General features: G+C 44.0%; 1 protein-coding gene across 2 annotated transcripts; it reads right to left on the reverse strand.

Annotated features, from left to right (window-relative positions):
• Nucleotides 1-1,332: 1,332 nt before the first annotated feature.
• LOC139375970 (uncharacterized protein KIAA1614) lies at nucleotides 1,333-20,220 on the reverse strand. 2 transcript variants are annotated; one of them, XR_011627867.1, is made up of 10 exons: nucleotides 19,663-20,220; nucleotides 16,509-16,587; nucleotides 11,919-12,071; nucleotides 9,966-11,155; nucleotides 9,695-9,866; nucleotides 7,462-7,690; nucleotides 6,617-6,729; nucleotides 6,033-6,214; nucleotides 4,152-4,273; nucleotides 3,516-3,581 (listed from the first exon to the last, which is right to left on the reverse strand). XR_011627867.1 is itself a non-coding variant. In XM_071117958.1 (9 exons), the coding sequence occupies exons 1-9, from the start codon at nucleotides 20,075-20,077 to the stop codon at nucleotides 3,388-3,390; spliced, it is 2,727 nt and encodes a 908-aa protein (XP_070974059.1). In that variant the 5' UTR covers nucleotides 20,078-20,220; the 3' UTR covers nucleotides 1,333-3,387. The 2 variants fall into 2 exon arrangements, 1 of the variants encoding a protein (XP_070974059.1); XM_071117958.1 differs by lacking the exon at nucleotides 4,152-4,273 and having other exon boundaries at nucleotides 1,333-3,581.
• Between the last annotated feature and the right edge of the window lie 1,513 nt (nucleotides 20,221-21,733).

The following is a 21,733-nucleotide window of genomic DNA, read 5'->3' on the forward strand; positions in this document are numbered from 1 at the left end:
CATATAATAATTATAGCCTAATAATCATAATGATAATTATACATTTCAGTTGAATTTAGGTCTAATCTCTATTATATTCGTTAATAAACAACAATACTTTGCTACATTTTTGAATGTACAAATGGATCCAATATCAAAAGACTTCTGATAGGCTACATAAAAACAATGACACTATGCCTATGTATGGAGTGGCCAGACCTGGGATTCATGGCAAATTTAGCGGGTCTCCCCCGGGGGAGACACGGGTGAGAGAGATAAACCCATATCAGCTCCATTCCTCGGATTAGTGAACGGAGAAATCAGCAGTAACGCGCCATCACCATCACTGGATGACATATAAGGGGTTTCTCGTTTGGACAAAAGTTCGGCCTATGTCCTCTCTCCTCCAATACCAGGAAACCGATAAGTGGTCGAGGAGTGTGTCAATTCATTAGTAGGCAAACGAAAGACAGCCCTCCCCTCTTCGATAGCCTCTTTGGCAAGGAAGCACAAGCATATACTTCTGTGGAAGAGTTTCGATACTGTATAGTGTTCGGGCAAAAAACAAAATATGCACCCCTTGAGGTCCCGAGGACCGAGTTTGTAAAACGCTGGCTTAAGGGCTTCCGTAGAATAGAGGTGGATATAGGCTTATTGCTTAACTAGGCCTAGGTTAAAACACTTGGCCAATACTATATGTGTATTCTACAAAGACGTGTTGAGAGACATTTAATATTCAGAAACCTTTATAAGTTTCAAACTGCGGAGAGAACCTAATCAGGTAAAGTTAAACAGAACACCTGGAGACACCTGAGCCACTTGCACTGATAATTCCTTCCTCTGTTTTAGCGACTTGTGAAGTTGACTGTCACGACCGAAATAATATCACGTGCTTTTAGATCACTGGTCACAAGCATCATAGTGGTGAAGCAGACTGAGAACGCTGTTGCTGCAAAAAGAGAAAAACAAACAGCCTATTTCCCAACGAATTTCATTCAAGTCAATAACGTGATCGCAGAATGAGACACTGCCACACAAAACAAATAAGAATAACATAAAATACCTAAATGTTGAATAACTTTTGAGAATCGATTTTTACCACATTGGTAGTAGACCTACTATGAATGAGCTTTTTCGACAAAGTTTGCAATTTGATTCCTTCATGTTATGACAAGGTAGGCTTTGTGGTGGGAAAAGGTAGACTAGTGGGTTGCACAGAAATGGGGTAAATTACCAAATATAAGGCCCTAATGTGCATAGAGTAAGTGCAAGTTAAGGCAACTGGCAATTCATAATAAACAGATGTCATTTTCACCTTTGACACAATAGGCTATTTATTGTGAAACGCACAATAATCATTATACAGTCTTTATTTACAGTACCTTCAGAAAGAATTCACACCCCAGAAAGAAATTACACCCCTTTTTCACATTTTGTTGTGTTACAGCCTTAATTTAAAATTTGTTAAATTGAGATTTGGTGTCACTGGCCTACACACAATACCCCATAATGTGAAAGTGGAATTATGTTTGTAGACATTTTTACAAATTCACAAAAAATGTAAAGCTGAAATGTCTTGAGTCAATAAGTATTCAATCCCTTTGTTATGGCAAGCCTATATAAGCTCAGGGGTAAAAAATGTGCTTAATTAACAGCACAAGTCACATAATAAGTAGCATGGACTCACCCTGTGTGCAATAGCATTTAACATTATTGTTGAATGACTACCTCATCTCTGTGCCACACACGTACAATTATCTGTTAGGTCCCTCAGTCGAGCAATGCATTTCAAACACAAATTCAACCACAAATTCCAAGTAGGTTTTCAAATGCCTTGCAAAGAAGGGCACCTAATGGTAGATGGGTAAAAAAAAAAGCAGACATTGAACATCCCTTTGAGCATGTTGAAGTTATTAATTACACTGGATGGTGTGTCAATACACCCAGTCAATACACCCAGTCACTACACCCAGCCACTCCAAATATACAGGCGTCCTTTCTTACTCAGATGCCGGAGAGGAATGAAACCACTCAGGGATTTCAACATGAGGCCAAGGGTGACTTTAAAACAGTTACAGAGTTTAATGGCTGTGATAGGAGAAAACTGAGGATGGATAAACAACATTGTAGTTACTCCACAATACTAACCTAATTGAGAGTGAAAAGAAGGAAGCCTGTACAGAATAAACATATTCCAAAACATGCATCATTTTTGCATTAAGGTACTAATGTAAAACTACCCCAAAATGTTGCAAAGAAATTAACTTTATGTCCGGAATACAAAGTGTTATGTTTGGGGCAAATCCAATACGACACATCACTTTATATTTTCTAGGATAGTGGTGGCTGCATCATGTTAAGGGTATGCTTGTCATAGGCAGGGTAGCCTAGTGGTTAGAGCGTTGGACTAGTAACCGGAAGGTTGCAAGTTCAAATCCCCGAGCTGACTAGGTACAAATCTGTCATTAACCCACTAGGCCGTCATTGAAAATAAGAATTTGTTCTTAACTGACTTGCCTAGTTAAATAAAGGTAAAATAAATAGACAAGGACTAGGGAGTTTTCTTTAAATAAAAATAAATGGAATAGAGCTAAGCTCAGGCAAAATCCTAGAGGAAACCTGCTTTCCAACAGACACTGGGAGACAAATCCCCCTTTCAGCAGGACAATAACCTAAACCACAAGGCCAACAATACACTTACCAAGTTGCTTACCAAGGCAGTGAATGTTCCTGGGTGGCCTAGTTACAGTTTTGACTTAAATCTACTTGAAAATCTATGACAAAACTTGAAAATGTCAAGCAACCAACTTCACAGAGCTTGAATAATTGTTTAAAGAATAATGTGCAAATATTGTACAATGCAGGTGTGCAAAGCTCTTAGAGACAGCTCTAATCAATGCCAAAGGTGATTCTAACATATATTGATTGACTCAGGGTTGTGAATACTTACGTAAATAAGATATTTCTGTATTTCCATTTCAATAAATTAGCAACATTTTCTAAAAACATGATTTCACTTTGTCATTATGGGGTATTGTGTGTAGATGGGTGAGAAAATAAAATCAATATAATCCATTTGGAATGTAGGCTGCAGGAACAACATGTGGAATAAGTCAAGAGGTATGAATACTTTCTGAAGGCATTGTAGATCATCTCACTTGCATCTTCAGTGCAACATTTTCTTTATACATTGTTTTATCTGTTTTGATTCACAAACATTTGCCTGAATCTTCAAAGATTAGGCCTAATAATAGAAAATGAGATGTATTATGTCCTTCCTTTTGTTCTCCCTGAGTTAAAAATATCTCTTTATGCCTATTTCCATTCTCAAGTTTTCGTCATGACATTATCATGACGCAGTATCCAGTGTGTTTTTTCATTTAAATGGATAATGGAATATTCCATTGCTCAGCGATGGTTCCGACGGTGTGGCAGGACACGGATAGAGGCAGTGCTGTCACGGGTCATGAGGCGTGTCACCAGATCCAGGGTCAGTCCAGCCACTGTCTCCCCATTCACCTCCAGAATCTCATCCCCAACACCCAGGAGCCCAGAGTACAGGCCCTCCTCAGTACCTTCCCCTACCTGCTCCACGTACACACCTGAGACAAGAGAGAGGGGTGGGGGAAGGGCCGAGAGAGAGATAGAAAGAGAGAGAGATGGGGAGGGAGGGCACAATAGGTAATGGTGCAAACACTAAGAATATGTCAATTTAAAATCCTTAAATAGTATGTCATTACACACTCGGGTAAAATGCCCTCTAAAACACCCACCTAAAATCCCTGCCATTAGGTGTTTAATGAATATACAGTGCATTCGGAAAGTATTCAGACCCATTGACTTTTTCCACACATTGTTATGTTACAGCCTTATAGTAAAATGGATCAAATCGTTTTTTCCCCTCATCAATCTACATACATTGCCCCATAATGACAAAGCAAAAACAGGTTTTTAGAAATTTTTGCTAATTAATATACAGTACCAGTCAAAAGTTTGGACACACCTACACATTCAAGAGTTTCTTTATTTGAACTATTTTCTAAATTGTAGAATTAATAGTAAAGACATTAAAACTATGAAATAACACATATGGACTCAATCATGTAGTAACCTAAAAAGTGTTAAACAAATCAAAATATATTTTATATTTGAGATTCTTCAAAGTAGCCAACCTTTGCCTTGATGACTGCTTTGCACACGCTTGGCATTGTCTCAACCAGCTTCATGAGGTAGTCACCTGGAACTGTCTCTCATGAGGATCGCCACAGGAAAAGAAGACCCAGAGTTACCTCTGCTGCAGAGGACAAGTTCATTAGAGTTACCAGCCTCAGAAATTGCAGCTCAAATAAATGCTTCACAGAGTTCAAGTAACAGACACATCTCAACATCAACTGTTCAGAGGAGACTGTGTGAATCAGGCATTCAAGGTCGAAATGCTGCAAAGAAACCACTACCAAAGGACACCAATATGAAGAAGATACTTTCTTGGGCCAAAAAACATGAGCAATGGACATTAGAAATCTGTCCTTTGGTCTGATGAGTCCAAATTTGAGATTTTTGGTTCCAATCGCCGTGTCTTTGTGAGACGCAGAGTAGGTGAATGGATGATCTCCGTATGTGTGGTTCCCACCATGAAACATGGAGGAGAAGGTGTGATGGTGTGGGGGTGCTTTGCTGGTGACACTGTCAGTGATTTATTTAGAATTCAAGGCACACTTAACCAGCATGGCTACCACAGCATTCTGCAGCAATACGCCAACCTCAGGTTGGACAGGGAGCATTGCGGCACAGCTATTTTCAGGTCTCTCCAGAGATGTTAGATCGGATTAAAGTCCAGGCTCTGGCATTCAGACACTTGTCCTGAAGCCACTTCTGCATTGTCTTGGCTGTGTGCTAGGATCGTTGTCCTGTTGGAAGGTGAACCGTCGCCCCAGTCTGAGGTCCTGAGCGCTCTGGTGCAGGTTTTTATCAAGGACCTCTCAGTACTTTGCGCTGGTCATCTTTCCCTCAATCCTGACTAGTCTCTCAGTCCCTGCCACTGAAAAACATTCCCACAGCATGATGCTGCCCCCAGCATGGTTCACCGTAGGGATGGTGCCAGGTTTCCTTCAGATGTGATGCTTGGCATTTAAGGCCAAAGAGTTCAATCTTGGTTTCATCAGACCAGAAAATCTTGTTTCTCATGGCCTGAGAGTCCTTTAGGTGACTTTTGGCAAACTGCAAGTGGGCTGTCATGTGCCTTTTACTGAGGAGTGGCTTCCATCTGGCCACTCTACCATAAAGGCCTGAGAGTAGAGTTCTGCAGAGATGGTTGTCCTTCTGGAAGTTTCTCCCATCTCCACAGAGTAACTCTGGAGCTCTGTCAGAGTGACCATTGGGTTCTTGGTCACTTCCCTGACAAAGGCCCTTCTCCCCCGATTGCTCAGTTTGGCCGGGCGGCCAGCTCTAGGAAGAGTCTTGTTGGTTCCAAACTTCTTCCATTTAAAAATGATGGAGGCCTCTGTGTTCTTGGGGACCTTCAATGCTGCAGACGTTTTTTGGTACCCTTCCCCAGATCTGTGCCTCGACAAAATTCTGTCTTGGAGCTCTACATACATTTCCTTGGTTTTTGCTCTGACATGCACTGTCAACTGTGGGACATTACATTAGAAAGGTGTGTGCCTTTCCAAATCATGTCCAATCAATTTAATTAACCACAGGTGAACTCCAATCAAGTTGTAGAAACATCTCGAGGATGATCGATGGAAACAGGATGCACCTAAACTCAATTTTAAGTCTCATAGCAAAGGGTCTGAATACTTATGTCAATGAGGTATTTCTGTTATTCATTTTTTAATACATTTACAAAAATGTGGTATTGTGTGTAGATTGATAAGGAACATTGTAGTATGTATGTAATTCATTTTAGAATAAGACTGTAATGTAACAAAATGTGGAAAAAGTGAAGGGGTCTGAATACTTCCAAATGCACTGTACACCCTCACATCCACAACACTAAAATGTAGGCTACAACTAATGGAACCCAGTTATACAGTAATAGTGCTTTAATATACCTGTGACCGGTCGACCTTTGCCTCGTGAGATGACGAACCCAAAAGGGCCGTTAGGGGGTCTGGTGAGCTCCAACCAGAGGGTCCCATCAGGGAAGGCCTGGACGACCCTACCCATTGGACCCATGGGACGCACCACCCGAGGGGCTAACACATCTTCCACGCTCAGGGCTCTCTGGATCATCCTGTAGAAATAGTATATAGAGACTTTTCAGTGAAATGTAGTGGGGGTAATTTACCTTCATGAGAAATGAGTGGCAGTTTGTCAGTTTCCTATTGATAATGGGATCTTACAATAATCTAGCTATATTGTTTTTATATACGTAAGGCATTTTGCCAAGTCAAACATTGCTTAGTGTAAATATGGTCTAGATGACATCACTTCAAGAGCTTTTGGAAAGATGCCTGGATTTGTAGTGTTGTGTCAATAAGGATGACATTATTCTCGGTCCTAGTATTTATGTTCCTTATTGTATCCTGAATGAGAAATGAGAAATCTATTTTTCCCTTCTCTCTCTGTGTGCACGCACGCACGCACAAACGCACACACAAACGCAAACGCACACACAAACGCACACACGCAGTACCTGGGTGCCAGGCTGTTAGGCACAGACACCTCTCCCAGAATGGTAGAACGCTCCACTCTCCTCTCCAGACTCTGCACAGAGGAGGCTTTCCGAAGCTGGGCCAGTGGGGACACCTGGTGACAGAGAAGGACATTTGTATTTATTAGGGACATTGCAACAGGGGTCATCATCCGTGCAGGTGATGTTGTCTCCTGAATCCTGACATTCACAGACAGAGGTGGTGTCTGAATACCTAACTTTCCTTTCTAAACAGTAAGCATTTTGTGAGTTTCAAAAATAGAAAATTCAATATGCTTTAAATGCCAGGATGTCATACTCATTTTGGATTTTCATCTAGTAGAATTTGCTGCACACGGTTGAGGAAGAGAATCGTCTTTCAAGACCCACGTGTGTCTGACAACAGCTGATAATCAGAGAAGGTGAGGCTCTGTACCAAAATGAAAGACTGTGCAATTGTGCAATAAAGGATGCATTCCCAGTAAGATGAGCCTAGTACGCTGATATTCATTGCTTACTGCATTCGTTTTTACTAAACAGTACGCGTTCTAATTTGTATGTAGTTAGATTAGTAGACATTATGCAGTAGTAGTAGGCAAGACAGATTTCAGGCACGGCCAGAGTCTCTTGTATTTTGAATGTTAGCCAAGAAAATTGCATCTCAATATGAAAATGTTAAAGAATAGTGTAAAAGTAAAGTGGCATATGCATTTCTGTTCCTAGACAAATAAGTTAGTGGAAACATTTAACAGAACTGAATTGAACTGAATATAAATAAATGTAACTGAACTCAAATGAACTAGATTGAATATAACTCAACTGAGCTGAACTGAATAGCTGGTGCTTACTGTGTGCAGGGCCTGTAGTGAGGGGGTCCTCTGCAGGCGGGTGTTGGTGTGAGGGCTGTGGGTGGGGCTGGGTGAGGTGGAGCTGGCCCGCGGCGCTGAGATGCTGAGCTGTTCCATGCTGCTGGAGCGCCCTCCCTTCACCAGCCTGCCCACACTGTGCAGCCCGATGGAGGAGAAGAACCGTCGCAGAGATAGCTTGGGTCTGCCGTCCCGCTCTGCCATAGACCTCCTACACAAGGCACCAACACATACAGACAGAGCAAAACATGTCAGTTGTATGTAAAAAAAAAAGCAGGCTGTAAGCGTGAACAGTGGTTTATGTTCGATTGAATCTGTCACTTAGGGATTACAACGCACAGTTCAATTCTTGCAAGATATATTACAGAGAAACTGTATGGTGCCAAATGTACTAATGCAATCTATCACAGAGTAGCTAACAGTGTTGCACTTATCCACCCATCAGAGAGTTCTTGAAGCTCCCTCTGACAGAACAAACTGTGGAGCTTGAAGTTACAGTATGCTTCAGTACCAGGAGGAGGCAGTCTTGCCTCCCTGTCAGATTAAGAATAAGACACCATTTAAAGGAACCAGAGCCACATTAAACATATACAGTGGGGAGAACAAGTATTTGATACACTGCCGATTTTGCAGGTTTTCCCACTTACAAAGCATGTAGAGAGAGGTCTGTAATTTTTATCATAGGTACACTTCAACTGTGAGAGACGGAATCTAAAACAAAAATCAAGAAAATAACATTGTATGATTTTTTTGTAATTCATTTGCATTTTATTGCATGACATAAGTATTTGATACATCAGAAAAGCAGAACTTGATATTTGGTACAGAAACCTTTGTTTGCAATTACAGAGATCATACGTTTCCTGTAGTACTTGACCAGGTTTGCACACACTGCAGCAGGGATTTTGGCCCACTCCTCCATACAGACCTTCTCCAGATCCTTCAGGTTTCGAGGCTGTCGCTGGGCAATACGGACGTTCAGCTCCCTCCAAAGATTTTCCATTGGGTTCAGGTCTGGAGACTGGCTAGGTCACTACAGGACCTTGAGATGCTTCTTACGGAGCCACTCCTTACTTGCCCTGGCTGTGTGTTTCGGGTCGTTGTCATGCTGGAAGACCCAGCCACGACCCATCTACAATGCTCTTACTGAGGGAAGGAGGTTGTTGGCAAAGATCTTGCGATACATGGCCCCATCCATCCTCCCCTCAATACGGTGCAGTCGTCCTGTCCCCTTTGCAGAAAAGCATCCTCAAAGAATGATGTTTCCACCTCCATGCTTCACGGTTGGGATGGTGTTCTTGGGGTTGTACTTATCCTTCTTCTTCCTCCAAACACGGCGAGTGGAGTTTAGAACAAAAAGCTCTATTTTTGTCTCATCAGACCACATGACCTTCTCCCATTTCTCATCTGGATCAGACGGGCCTGGACATGCACTGGCTTGAGCAGGGGGACCTTGGGTGCGCTGCAGGATTTTAATCCATGACGGTGTAGTGTGTTACTAATGGTTTTCTTTGAGACTGTGGTCCCAGCTCTCTTCAGGTCATTGACCAGGTCCTGCCGTGTAGTTCTGGGCTGATCCTTCACCTTCCTCATGATCATTGATGCTCCACGTGGTGAGATCTTGCATGGAGCCCCAGACCGAGGGTGATTGACCGTCATCTTGAACTTCTTCCATTTTCTAATAATTGCGCCAACAGTTGTTGCCTTCTCACCAAGCTGCTTGCATATTGTCCTGTAGCCCATCCCAGCCTTGTGCAGGTCTACAATTCTAGCCCTGATGTCCTTACTCAGCTCTCTGGTCTTGGCCATTGTGGAGAGGTTGGAGTCTGTTTGATTGAGTGTGTGGACAGGTGTCTTTTATACAGGTAACGAGTTCAAACAGGTGCAGTTAATACAGGTAATGAGCGGAGAACAGGAGGGCTTCTTAAAGAAAAACTAACAGGTCTGTGAGAGCCGGAATTCTTACTGGTTGGTAGGTGATCAAATACTTATGTCATGCAATAAAATGCAAATTAATTACTTAAAAATCATACAATGTGATTTTTTTTAGATTCCGTCTCTCACAGTTGAAGTGTACCTATGATAAAAATTACAGACCTCTACATGCTTTGTAAGTAGGAAAACCTGCAAAATCGGCAGTGTATCAAATACTTGTTCTCCCCACTGTATATGGGTCTGACTTGAATTTGGTGTTAGTGGTGGGATCCATACTGACCGAGCCCCCTCTTGGCCATCCTCCCACTGAGCCTCTGCCTTCAGGTGCTCCGCTCTCAATAACTCTGCCCTCAGGTCCTCTGCTCGGGACACGCCCAAGCAGCGCAGCGCAGGGCGGCACTCTGGAAGAGTCACCAGCAGATCTCGACACACGTCTCCGCTCAGCGCCAGACCTGGAAGACATTTTATGTGTGTAACTGAAAGAAGCATTCAGTGAGCACATCACATCAAGTCTACAGTTCCTTCCAACACAATACATTCTATCTACTCACCAGCTCCATCTGCAGCAGTTTCCCAGAGTTCCGCAGGGGGGAGGTCAGGGGTGATCCTTGCAGGGGAGTACCTGAGGGACGATGGTCGGATGCAGGGGACTAAGGCGGCGTTAGGGGGAGACCCTGAGGGGGCAGAGATAGGACCCTCCCCATGATGCTCTGTGGTGATGAGGTCATGCTGTGGGCTTCCCCCTGCCCCCTCATCCAGGTTGATGAGGTGATACTGAACCGAGGGCAGGAGCTTTACCACACGCTGCCCACTCGCCCTGCTCTTGCAGCCTGACTTCAGAGCTGACTTAATGGGCAGTGGCGGGGTGGGGGCGTCACTATCCTTGGGGTTGCTGTTTCCGGAGGCTCCCACCAGAGGGCGGTCCAGAGCTACAGGACTGCCTAGAGCAAAGGTGACGGCTCGCCTGCACACGTTGACCCTGTTTCTGGGGTTGGAGTTTCGACGGTGGGCCCACGAGGCACCATAGGGGCCATGTCCCGAGCCGACCCGTTTCAGCCGGCTCTCTCCCTTCCTGCTGCGCCTCCTCAACTTCCCAAAACCGGAGGACCTCTCCCCCACTCCACCCCCGGCCCCGCCCTCTTTATCCTCTCCCAGAATCAGGACCTCACCGAAGGTGACCCCAGCCGCTTTGGGGTGGATGCTGCTGGGCTGATCTGGTTGGGGGATCCCGTCTGATTGGGCTGGGGGGCCATAGCGAGAGACCTTCCTGCCTTGATTCTCCTCCGCATTGCCGGACTGAGTCTCTGGTTCGGGCACTGGAGGATCCCTAAGAATGGATCCACAAGCCTCACATTTCCTCAACACCACCACTACCTCTGTTACCTGGGTAGATGCAGCGTTCGTGAAACCAACATCCTCCATTCCTGGAGTAAGGCCTGTAATGCTTATGCTAGACTCCGCCTTCTTTTCCAGAGTGCCCTTGGATTTCTGTCCCGTGGCCCGCCCACGCTCCCTCACCCGATCCAGGTAGCGAGACTCTGCCTCCTTCTCTGATTCATCCTCAAACCGCACCCTTGTGGGTGAGTTACCATACCGACGATTGTGCCCCCCAGGGGAGAGGTCTCTGCTTTGTGGGACCAGGAGTGGACCTGATGAGGGAGGGGCTGTCAGCTCTTCCTTGGGTTTAACAGCCACAGCCTTTTGGACCAGTGCTGAATCAATCCCAGACTGCTGCCTCTTGCTGGATAGAACAGGGAAACACACTAAACACTGTATAAAATAATAATAATAACTTCATATTCTTACTCACAGCCTGTACATATGTTCATAGTCACAAATACAAGTACTTCTGCTGACACAAATGCATGAAAGCACATGAGTAATCCGTGTATGTGTGTGTGAGTGCCAGTATTCCTAATACCCTTTGCTGTGAATGCATCCCACTGATATAAGAGGGGATTTCAAGAACAAAATACCCATTACAGAAACTGAAACATCATGGTGTGTGTCATCAACATGGTTACATAAGTCATACTATATAACACTCCCTGCATCTTTGTGGAACATCCAATCAGAAACCAGAGTTATGATTCTGAAACGATCAGTCATTGGAAGTTACATAATGTCAGCTTTTTCAATCACACAGAAAGAAAAAGACAGAGAGAGAAATTAAGAACTGAAAGGAGAGAGAGATGTAGGAAGGGGTGGACACACTTATACAGAATGGAATATAAAGACAGACAGACAGACAGACAGACAGACAGACAGACAGACAGACAGACAGACAATTGGGTAGTTAGACTAACAGACAGACAGACAGACAGACAGACAGACAGACAGACAGAGACAGACAATCAGGTAGTCAGACTAATGTACAGACAGATAGATGATCAGGTAGTCAGACAGACAGACAGACAGACAGACAGACAGACAGACAGACGATCAGGTAGCCAGACTAATAGGGGGGATAGAGATCAACAGAGTTGCAGATACAGCTGACTTACGGGTTGTATCTCTGGGCAGAATGGGAGCGGCGGGTTTGAGGGCGTTCCCCTTTGGCGTGATTGAAGCGGGCTTTTAACCGAGCCCTCTCCAGCAGGAGCATGGCCTGCTCATGTCTGGGGCTCAGAGGAAGTTCCTCAGTGTTGAAGTGTGAGCTGTCAATCACACAGAGACAGAGGGTGAATTGGAGAGGGAGACATAGAAATAGGGAAGGTGATAGAAATGTCGTACCAATTCTCGACAGGAGAGGACGTAATCACCCTGCGGGATCGTTTGTTGGGAGGATTTGGGATCAGGGTGGTCTTTGAGCTAGCGATTGAAGTGGTTACATGTTTGTTTATTTATTGTAGATATGGAAAAATAGCACACCTTTTAACTTTGTAAGGTGCGTCTTCTGTGACAGCCCCCAATGGTGCTGTCCATCTCAATTTTAAAATACTCAATGTGTTATTCTTATACTTCTATGAGTGTATTAGCAGTTCATAAATAAACTAAAAAGGTGCATACCACCACCTACTGTGGTGGAGTGTGTATTGTCTGAACAGGTATAAAGCTGCTGACCTAGATGGAATTCTGTGATTCTTTGTTAACCCATAGCAAGCCCCACCCAGTTGACTACTTCAAATGGTGAAAGCCCTCAATGGTGCTGCCCTTGCTGGGTGCTGCCCATGCTAAAGCAGGCTTTGGGTCAAGTGCGCCCTCTATCTACCTCTATGATATTAATCCTTCACCATTGAAGAAAGAAGTTGTCCTACCCTTTACTAAATCCTGGCCGTATACAATTGGTGGTAGCAGTGGGATCCGAACCCAAACGATTGAAATGACTGGAGGGGGGAAAAAGATGGGTGGGTTGAGGTTGGGGGCAACCAGACAGTAGTCCAATATTGCTGTACTATCCATGGCTTGCTGAATTAAACGTCTCTTAGCATATCGCTGATGTGATTAACGAGGTTCCTAATAATTTTTCAGGTCTACAGATAAGGTCAAAGTCCACATTTTGTGTAGCCCTGAAATAATTTGAAATCTATTTTGTCTTGAATCATTTCCCTGCACCACACATCTAGCCTCATAATTACCAGACCAATTGCCTCTGCGCTATTTCCCTTGTAGCGAATATCCATGTAAACTTGCAAGATCAGGTGGTTTGCGAAGCTACCACACATCTGGTGCCTTCATTTGTACCGAGCTGATCCTGCACAGTTACATATCCAGAGAACATTATATGCCCTACGGATAGAGTTAAAGAGAATGGAGCTCTGAATGTCAGTCTTCTACGCTAAGCCTTCTTATGTAATAGCCGATTGGACTGGGGCGTGGTGGCGAGTTTAACCTCCGTAATGTACTTCATCCCCTGTCTTCCAGTTGATCCTATGTTCTATGTGCTTTAGTAGCCAAAAGAGTATGATATGCCTGTGGATGATCCCTGTCGACAACACACTCATCCATTCCTGTATGTACGGAGAATGGAGGAAGATTTTGTGTACGCATCCAGCTTAGTTTTGTAACGCTCGTATTTATTATTTATAAAGAACTTCACTTTATTGGTCAATTGCACACAAGGTCCAATTGAAATTTGACTTCCACTTTTAACCCAACTCCTCCAAAAGACAAACATATTTACAGTTGAAGTCGGAAGTTTACATACACTTAGGTTGGAGTCATTAAAACTTGTTTTCAACCAAATTTTTTTGTGAACAAACTATAGTTTTGGTAAGTCGGTTAGGACATCTACTTTGTGGCTGACAGAACACATTTTTCCAACAATTGTTTACAGACAGATTATTTAACATAATTCACTGTATCACAATTCCAGTGGGTCAGAAGTTTGCCTACACTAAATTGACTGTGTCTTTAAACAGCTTGGAAAATTCCAGAAAATGAGGTCATGGCATTAGAAGCTTCTGATAGGCTAATTGACATCATTTCAGTCAATTGGAGGTGTACCTGTGGATGTATTTCAAGGCCTACCTTCTAACGCAGTGCATCTTTGCCTGACATCTTGGGAAAATCAAAAGAAATCAGCCAAGACCTCAGAAAAAAATGTATGACCTCCACAAGTCTCAAATCAAATCAAAGTTTATTTGTCACGTGCGCCGAATACAACAGGTGTAGATCTTACAGTGAAACGCTTACTTACAGGCACTAACCAATAGTGCAAAAAAGGTATTAGGTGAACAATAGGTAGGTAGGTAGGTAAAGAAATAAAAACAACAGTAAAAAGACAGGCTATATACAGTAGCGAGGCTACATACAGACACCGGTTAGTCAGGCTGATTGAGGTAGTATGTACATGTAGATATGGTTAAAGTGACTATGCATATATGATGACAGAGAGTAGCAGTAGCGTAAAAAAGGGGGGTTGGGGGGGGGGGGCTCACAATGCAAATAGTTTGGCGGATGGTGGGTGCGACACAATGCAGATAGCCCAGTTAGCCAATGTGCGGGAGCAGTGGTTGGTCAGCCCAATTGAGGTAGTATGTACATGAGTGTATAGTTATAGTGACTATGCATATATGATAAACAGAGAGTAGCAGCAGCGTAAAAAAGGGGGGTTGGGGGGGGGGCTCACAATGCAAATAGTCAGGGTAGCCATTTGATTACCTGTTCAGGAGTCTTATGGCTTTGGGGTAAAAACTGTTGAGAAGCCTTTTTGTCCTAGACTTGGCACTCCGGTACCGCTTGCCATGCAGTAGTAGAGAGGACAGTCTATGACTGGGGTGGCTGGGGTCTTAGACGATTTTTAGGGCCTTCCTCTGACACCGCCTGGTGTAGAGGTCCTGGATGGCAGGCAGCTTAGCCCCAGTGATGTACTGGGCCGTACGCACTACCCTTTGTAGTGCCTTGCGGTCAGAGGCCGAGCAATTGCCGTACCAGGCAGTGATGCACTCGATGTTGCAGCTGTAGAACCTTTTGAGGATCTCAGGACCCATGCCAAATCTTTTTAGTTTCTTGAGGGGGAAAAGGCTTTGTCGTGCCCTCTTCACGACTGTATTGGTGTGTTTGGACCATTCTAGTTTGTTGTTGATGTGGACACCAAGGAACTTGAAGCTCTCAACCTGCTCCACTACAGCCCCGTCGATGAGAATGGGGGCGTGCTCGGTCCTCCTTTTCCTGTAGTCCACAATAATCTCCTTAATCTTGGTTACGTTGAGGGATAGGTTGTTATTCTGGCACCACCCGGCCAGGTCTCTGACCTCCTCCCTGTCTCATCGTTGTCGGTGATCAGGCCTACCACTGTTGTGTCGTCTGCAAACTTAATGATGGTTTTGGAGTCGTGCCTGGCCAGTATAAACACCATGGGACCACACAGCCATCACACGGCTCAGGAAGGAGAAACATTCTGTCTCCTAGAGATGAACATACTTTGGTGCAAAAAGTGCCAATCAATCCTAGAACACCAGCAAAGGACCGTGTGAAGATGCTGGAGGAAACAGGTACAAAAATATCTCTATCCACAGTAAAACGAGTCCTATATTGACATAACCTGAAAGGCCGCTCAGCAAGGAAGAAGCCACTTCTCCAAATCCGCCATAAAAAGCCAGACTACAGTTTGCAACTGCACATGGGGACAAAGATGGTAGTTTTTGGAGAAATGTCCTCTGGTCTGATGAAACAAAAAATAACTGTTTGGCCATAATGACCATCATTATGTTTGGAGGAAATAGGGGGAGGCTTGCAAGCCGAAGAACACCATCCCAACCATGAAGCACACCATCCCAACCATAAAGCACGGGGGTGGCAGCATCATGTTGTGGGGGTGCTTTGCTGCAGGAGAGACTGGTGCACTTCACAAAATAGATGGTATCATGAGGGAGGAAAATTATGTGGATATATTGAAGAAACATCTCAAGACATCAGTCAGTCAGTTAAAGCTTGGTCACAAATTGGTCTTCCCAATGTACAATGACCCCAAGCATACTTCCAAAGTTGTGGCAAAATGGCGTAAGGACAACAAAGTCAAGGTATTGGAGTGGCCATCACAAAGGACTGACCTCAATCCCATAGAAGATTTGTGGGCAGAACTGAAAAAGGACAGGGAATTTTTACTAGGATTAAATGTCAGGAATTGTGAAAAACTGAATTTAAATGTATTACGCTAAGGTGTATGTAAACTTCCAACTTCAACTGTACATATACAGGTTTTGGATAGGTGCGGGGGGCTTTCACACTGGACGCCCGGGGATCTGTTGTTGTAGGGGGTTAAGCGACTTGTTCAAGGGCACAATGGCAGGCAATGGCATCTAGGATTTGATTTGTTGCCAGCTCACTTCCTGACAGATTTTTCCAGTAAGGAGCCGGATGCCGGATTTGAAATGGCAAACCTCTGGTTGATGGCCCGCCTCTCCAACCACTAGGCTACCTAACCTCTACTTCCAGTTTCATGGGAGAGGTGTGATCTGATATTATATGCTAATATTAGCATCTTTACATAGCTTATGTTTCAATCTGCAAAACAAATTGGACAGGATAGTTGACTGCTTTACAGTCAAAGAATATTTAGGGGGCAAAAATGATCCCTAAAAAAGATGGTTCCTCACCTCAGACACTTACCACTTTTCTATGTAGACAGACACTAGTGTGATATTCCTTACCCGGGAAGTTCAAGCAGCTCCTGTTGTGGAATGGTTAAATCCCACTCATTGTTCCAGGAGGCAGATGCATCTGGAGACACTGAAAACAGAACTTTACCCATTAAAATAAAGCTTTCCAAACCTAGTTCCATGCAATACAAATGGACCCTCACGCATCTGTAATGCAAATAAATATTGTTAAAGCGTGTATGCAGGTCCAAACTGCCAAGGGCTTTACTCAACCATAAAGGGCTTTACTCAACCATAAAGGGCTTTACTCAACCATAAAGGTTTCCATAAGCCCCACATCAAACCCATGGACTGTCCCCAAGTTCATCTCTGATCCTCCTAATGCCTGTCAGATTCATGGGCCTTACATAAACGCCATAACGGCAGGAACAGAGAGGTATTAAAACATTATCATCTGATCATGCCTTGCACTCAGTGCACTGCACTGTAAAACAAAAAATACTGTGGACCAACCTATTTTTTTTAACTTCAACTGGTTACAAGTAAATGAGTTAGGCTTTCTCAATTGAAAAATACTACATTTGTTGAAACCAAATATATGATTCAATGCCAACTGTTTTATTTGATTATTACCTAACATATATTTCAAGTTGCAACCTATTTATTTCAACACTTAACTTACTTTTCCCCTTTGGTTAAACCTAATAAATAACAAATACAAACTAATATTTAATGTAAATTCAACCCATGTTTTCACCTTGTTCCAAGTTCACTTTTTAATTTGGAATTACCCAAAGGTATTCAATTGGGTTACAACCATCAAACAGGCAAAGAGTTAATACAGGACTAAGATCGAATCCTATTACACAGGTCTGACGCTCTTCAGATGTGACAGGGCTTTTAAAACTATCACGTATTACAAAGGGAAACCCAGCCGAGATCTGCCCATTGAAACGAGCCTACCAGACAAGCTAAATGCCTTCTAAGCTCGCTTCGAGGGCAAGCAACACTGAACCATGCATGTGAGCAAGACAAGCAACATTAAACCTCAATGTGAGCAAGACAAAGGAGCTGATCATGGACTACACAAAAAGGCGGGCCAAACAGGTCCCCATTAACATGGACGGGGCTGTAGTGGAACGGGTCGAGAGTTTCAAGTTCCTCTGTGTCCACATCACCAACGAACTATCATGGTCCAAACACACCAAGACAGTTGTAGAGAGAGGACGACAAAACCTTTTCCCCCTCAGGAGACTGAAAAGATTTGACATTGGTCCCCAGATCCTCAAAAGGTTCTACAGTTGCACTATCGAGAGCATCCTGAACAATATCATCACCACCTGGTATGGCAACTGCTCGGCATCTGACCGCAAGGCTCTACAGAGGGTAGTGCGAACGGCCCAGTACATCACTGGGGTCGAACTCCCTGCCATCCAGGACGTATATACCAGGCAGTGTCAGAGGATGAATTGTCAAATAATTGTCAGACTCCAGCCACCCAAGTCATAGACTGTTCTCTCTGCTACTGCACAGCAAACGGTACCCTTTTTGCACTAACTCTTTTTGACTTGACGCACACACACCGGACTCACACACACACACATACTCACAACGACACTCCAACACATACACACTGCTACTACTGTCCATTATCTATCCTGTTGCCTAGTCACTTTACCTCTACCTATATGTACATATATACCTCCATTTCCTCCTACCCCTGCACATCAACTCAGTCCTGGTACTCATGTATATAGCCAAGCTATCATTGCTCATTGTGTATTTATTCTTCGTGTTACTTTAAATTACATTTTAATTATATTTTTTATAGTATTCTACATTGTTGGGAAGGGCCTGTAAGCATTTCACTGTTAGTCTACACCTGTTGTGTACGAAGCATGTGACAATAAAAACTTGATTAGAAGCAATCAAAATCCATTTCTTGTAAATCAAGAAATGAAGTTAGTTCAATAACTTTAAATAATGTTTCCAAACATATTATTTTCACAAGGCACCCATATTTAGTAGCCTCAATCAAGCATTGTCTACCTTAACATAGTAACCTTATCTGGCTCTTTAGTATCAGATGTACTTATGCATGTATCACTACAAATGTAGACAAATACACATTTTAGTTTGAATAACAAATACTATAGACCACATTAACTGGAATGACATTCACTCTCATGGGTGGGCAAAAAGAACAAACTGAAAGCCTCGCCCCCAATATGCCATGCCTCCAACTATTCTGATAGGCTGCTGCTGCTACATCGCTTCCCACCACTATTCAATGTGAAAGCGCATGAGGTGTCGAAAGCAATTTAGAAGCTTTTATTCAATTCAAAAAAGCACATTGAGCTGTCAAATTTGTAATTTAATTTCAGTCAAATTGAATAGAATAGGTTGAACTAGCCAAAGCATAACACACACACACACACACACACACACACACACACACACACACACACACACACACACACACACACACACACACACACACACACACACACACACAGCGCTAAAAAATAGCTACACAACACCAGCACATCTGTTCCTCTAAGTGCTCCTGATGGTGGGAAGTGCTGACAGAAATAGAATGCATAGCTCTGTATCTGTATCTCAAGGTCAATTTACAGTAATTCATCTGACACATGATCACAGTTGTAAGCACACATTGATATGCTTTATAATTCCTGGATTGAACTAATCAATTACGCCTGGTTTGCTTACAAAACAATTGTTATTCCATTGAAAAGGAGGTGCATGCAAAACGTGCAACTAAGCCCTCCTCCCCAACCCTATCATGATTGAGCAAATTATTTGTGTTCCAAAGAGTGATTTGTTTACCTCCCATACTCTTGATGGACACTTTGTCCCACAGCACATGTTCTACCATGTTCTTAAACCATGAGAGGCCCAGAATGGGATACTTTGGCTGCATTTACACAGGCAGCCCAATTCTGATTTTTTTTTTTCACTAATTGGTCTTTTGACCAACAAGATCAGATCTGAAAAACATTCTGATGTGAAAAGATCTGATATGATTTGTCAAAAGACCAATTACTTGAAAAAAATGTTGGTCTGCCTATGTAAATGCAGCCATGGTAAATATGATATTTTTTTTATTGAATTTACCTCTTGAAGTACCCGGACTGTTTTACAACAAGGTGTACCAAGATGTATTTTCTAAACTGGAACTTCATACCATCTCTCTTGTCTATCTGGTCAACACAGAGGTATGGGATGTCCACGCCGCCTTTCTCCTCTCCTCTCTTGGTGTTCCTTCGTCTGTTCACTGACCGCCCTCTTGCTCTCTGGTTGGCGTCCACTGTATCCCCCAGCGAAAGCGTCCCTTCCTGCGAACACACACTTTCCCAGCTCTCCGCCCTCCACAGCCCCCCCACGGGATCCATAGGCTCCTTCGCTTCTTTCTTATCACACCTCTCCAGGTAGCAGTCCAGGCTGTCCGAACGCAGCATGTTCCAACACCCTTCACTCTCGTCCCTGTCCTCGTCTACAGAATCCACAGAAGCCAGTCTTGACTTACTCTGGGGCCCTGAGAGGGTGGCATTCGCAGGGGGTTCATCCTTCAAACGTACAAAAGACGAGAGTATGGGCATTGTAGTCTGAGTGCCCACAGTAGACTGAGTGCTCACTCTATTCAGAACCAGAGTCTCTGGGCGTGCTACCCTCCAAAATCCTTTAGGAGGTGCCCAGTGTCTGTGAGAGGAGTTAGAAGAGGTGGAGGAGGATGCAGGAGCGGGCTTTGAAGAAGGAGGGGGGTCCTCCTTGGTTGCGCTGGTGCTGTCTGACTGGATGTTCTCCAAGCTCTCCAAGCTGGCCCCCTCCCCCAAACCGCGAGGCTGCCCCGGCACACTCCCTGCGGGGCCTCCCCTCTCCCCCTTCTCTGCCCCCTTCCCCATGGCACCCCAGCTCTCCTTCTCCCTCTGTGGTTCAGTCGGGTCGGTGTGGAGCTGTACCCTGGCCACCACCTCTTCCTCTACCTCGTCTTCACTACTGCTGGACCTCCTCCTCTGGTCAAAGTGCCGGAAGGGCACAGGCGGTGGCACCTCCCCCCTGCTGCGGCCCTTCTGCTTGGGCAGGGCCTGGAATGAGACAGGTCCCTCTACCTGGAGCTCTGAGGCCATATTGTCCTCCCTCACCCTCTCCCTCTTTCTCTCTTTCCCTCCGGTTCTCTGGGAGAGATTATTCACCTTGGACTGCAGGGAATAGACGGCAGAGCCTGGAGGAGGGAGGGGCGGAGGGGAAAGTGAGGGAGAGGAGGGAGAGAATGTGCTGGGCTTGGGGACAAGACTCAGGATGAGGCCCCAGTCATCATAGGCTCTTGACCGAGGCGGAGAGCTGGCAGGAGCCAATGTTTGTGTGATATGGACCTCTTCCTCCTCCATTGGCTGGCAAGGCAAAGAGGAAAAGTCTGATTGGAACCTAATGAGGAAAAGGGATCATTGTTTGTTGCCTCTGGTAAAATAGTCTCACTAGGCATAGGATACCTAAAGTAGTGGATTCAATTCACTTTGTACTCTTTATCCAATGATTACTGCGTAGGATAATCCTTTGGAATGGAAATAGGCCATCAGTACATGAGAAGCCTGTGTGTGGCTGGCATGTACTGACAATATAAAAGTGTTGTTGTCATCAAAGACATTTGATGAAGAGGTTATAGGAAATAAAATAGGGATTTGGCTACATGTAAATGTATTCTAATAGGCCTACCCGAAATCGTTTTCTTTATAATCAGTTGCAGAATGATTAGGCACTGGATTTGTCCAGTTCTTTTACGTGTTAATAAAACTAAGTAAAAGGACAATAATTATCTATTACTAAGCACCCAACTTAGTAATAGGCTATCATCACACATGGATGAATTACCCTTTTGACTTTGAAAGAATTCCCCTGGCATTTAAATTGAACCAAACAGGATAATAACGCACTATCACGAATTAATTTAAAAGTGACAGAAAATACATGGTATCAATGACAGGACAAAAAAACATCATGACAAGGTCAATCATTTACCTGGAAAGATCTTGGTGATATCTTATTTAGATGCAATTCACCACAGTTGAAAAAACTCACCTTCCGTGCCGACTTAAATTGACCAGGCACAACGACCCACAGCTAAACAAGCTTGAGTTTAGTGGACTAAAATCCAGTATCAGAAACTTCCTTCACCATAGAGTGGAGTTTTTATCGGCTAGCTTGAGCGCATCCTCTGACCCGACTGACTAGCTGTCGGAAACATTTGTCATAAAAAG

Source organism: Oncorhynchus clarkii, chromosome 20 (genome assembly GCF_045791955.1).
Source record: "Oncorhynchus clarkii lewisi isolate Uvic-CL-2024 chromosome 20, UVic_Ocla_1.0, whole genome shotgun sequence".
NCBI lineage: Eukaryota > Metazoa > Chordata > Actinopteri > Salmoniformes > Salmonidae > Oncorhynchus > Oncorhynchus clarkii.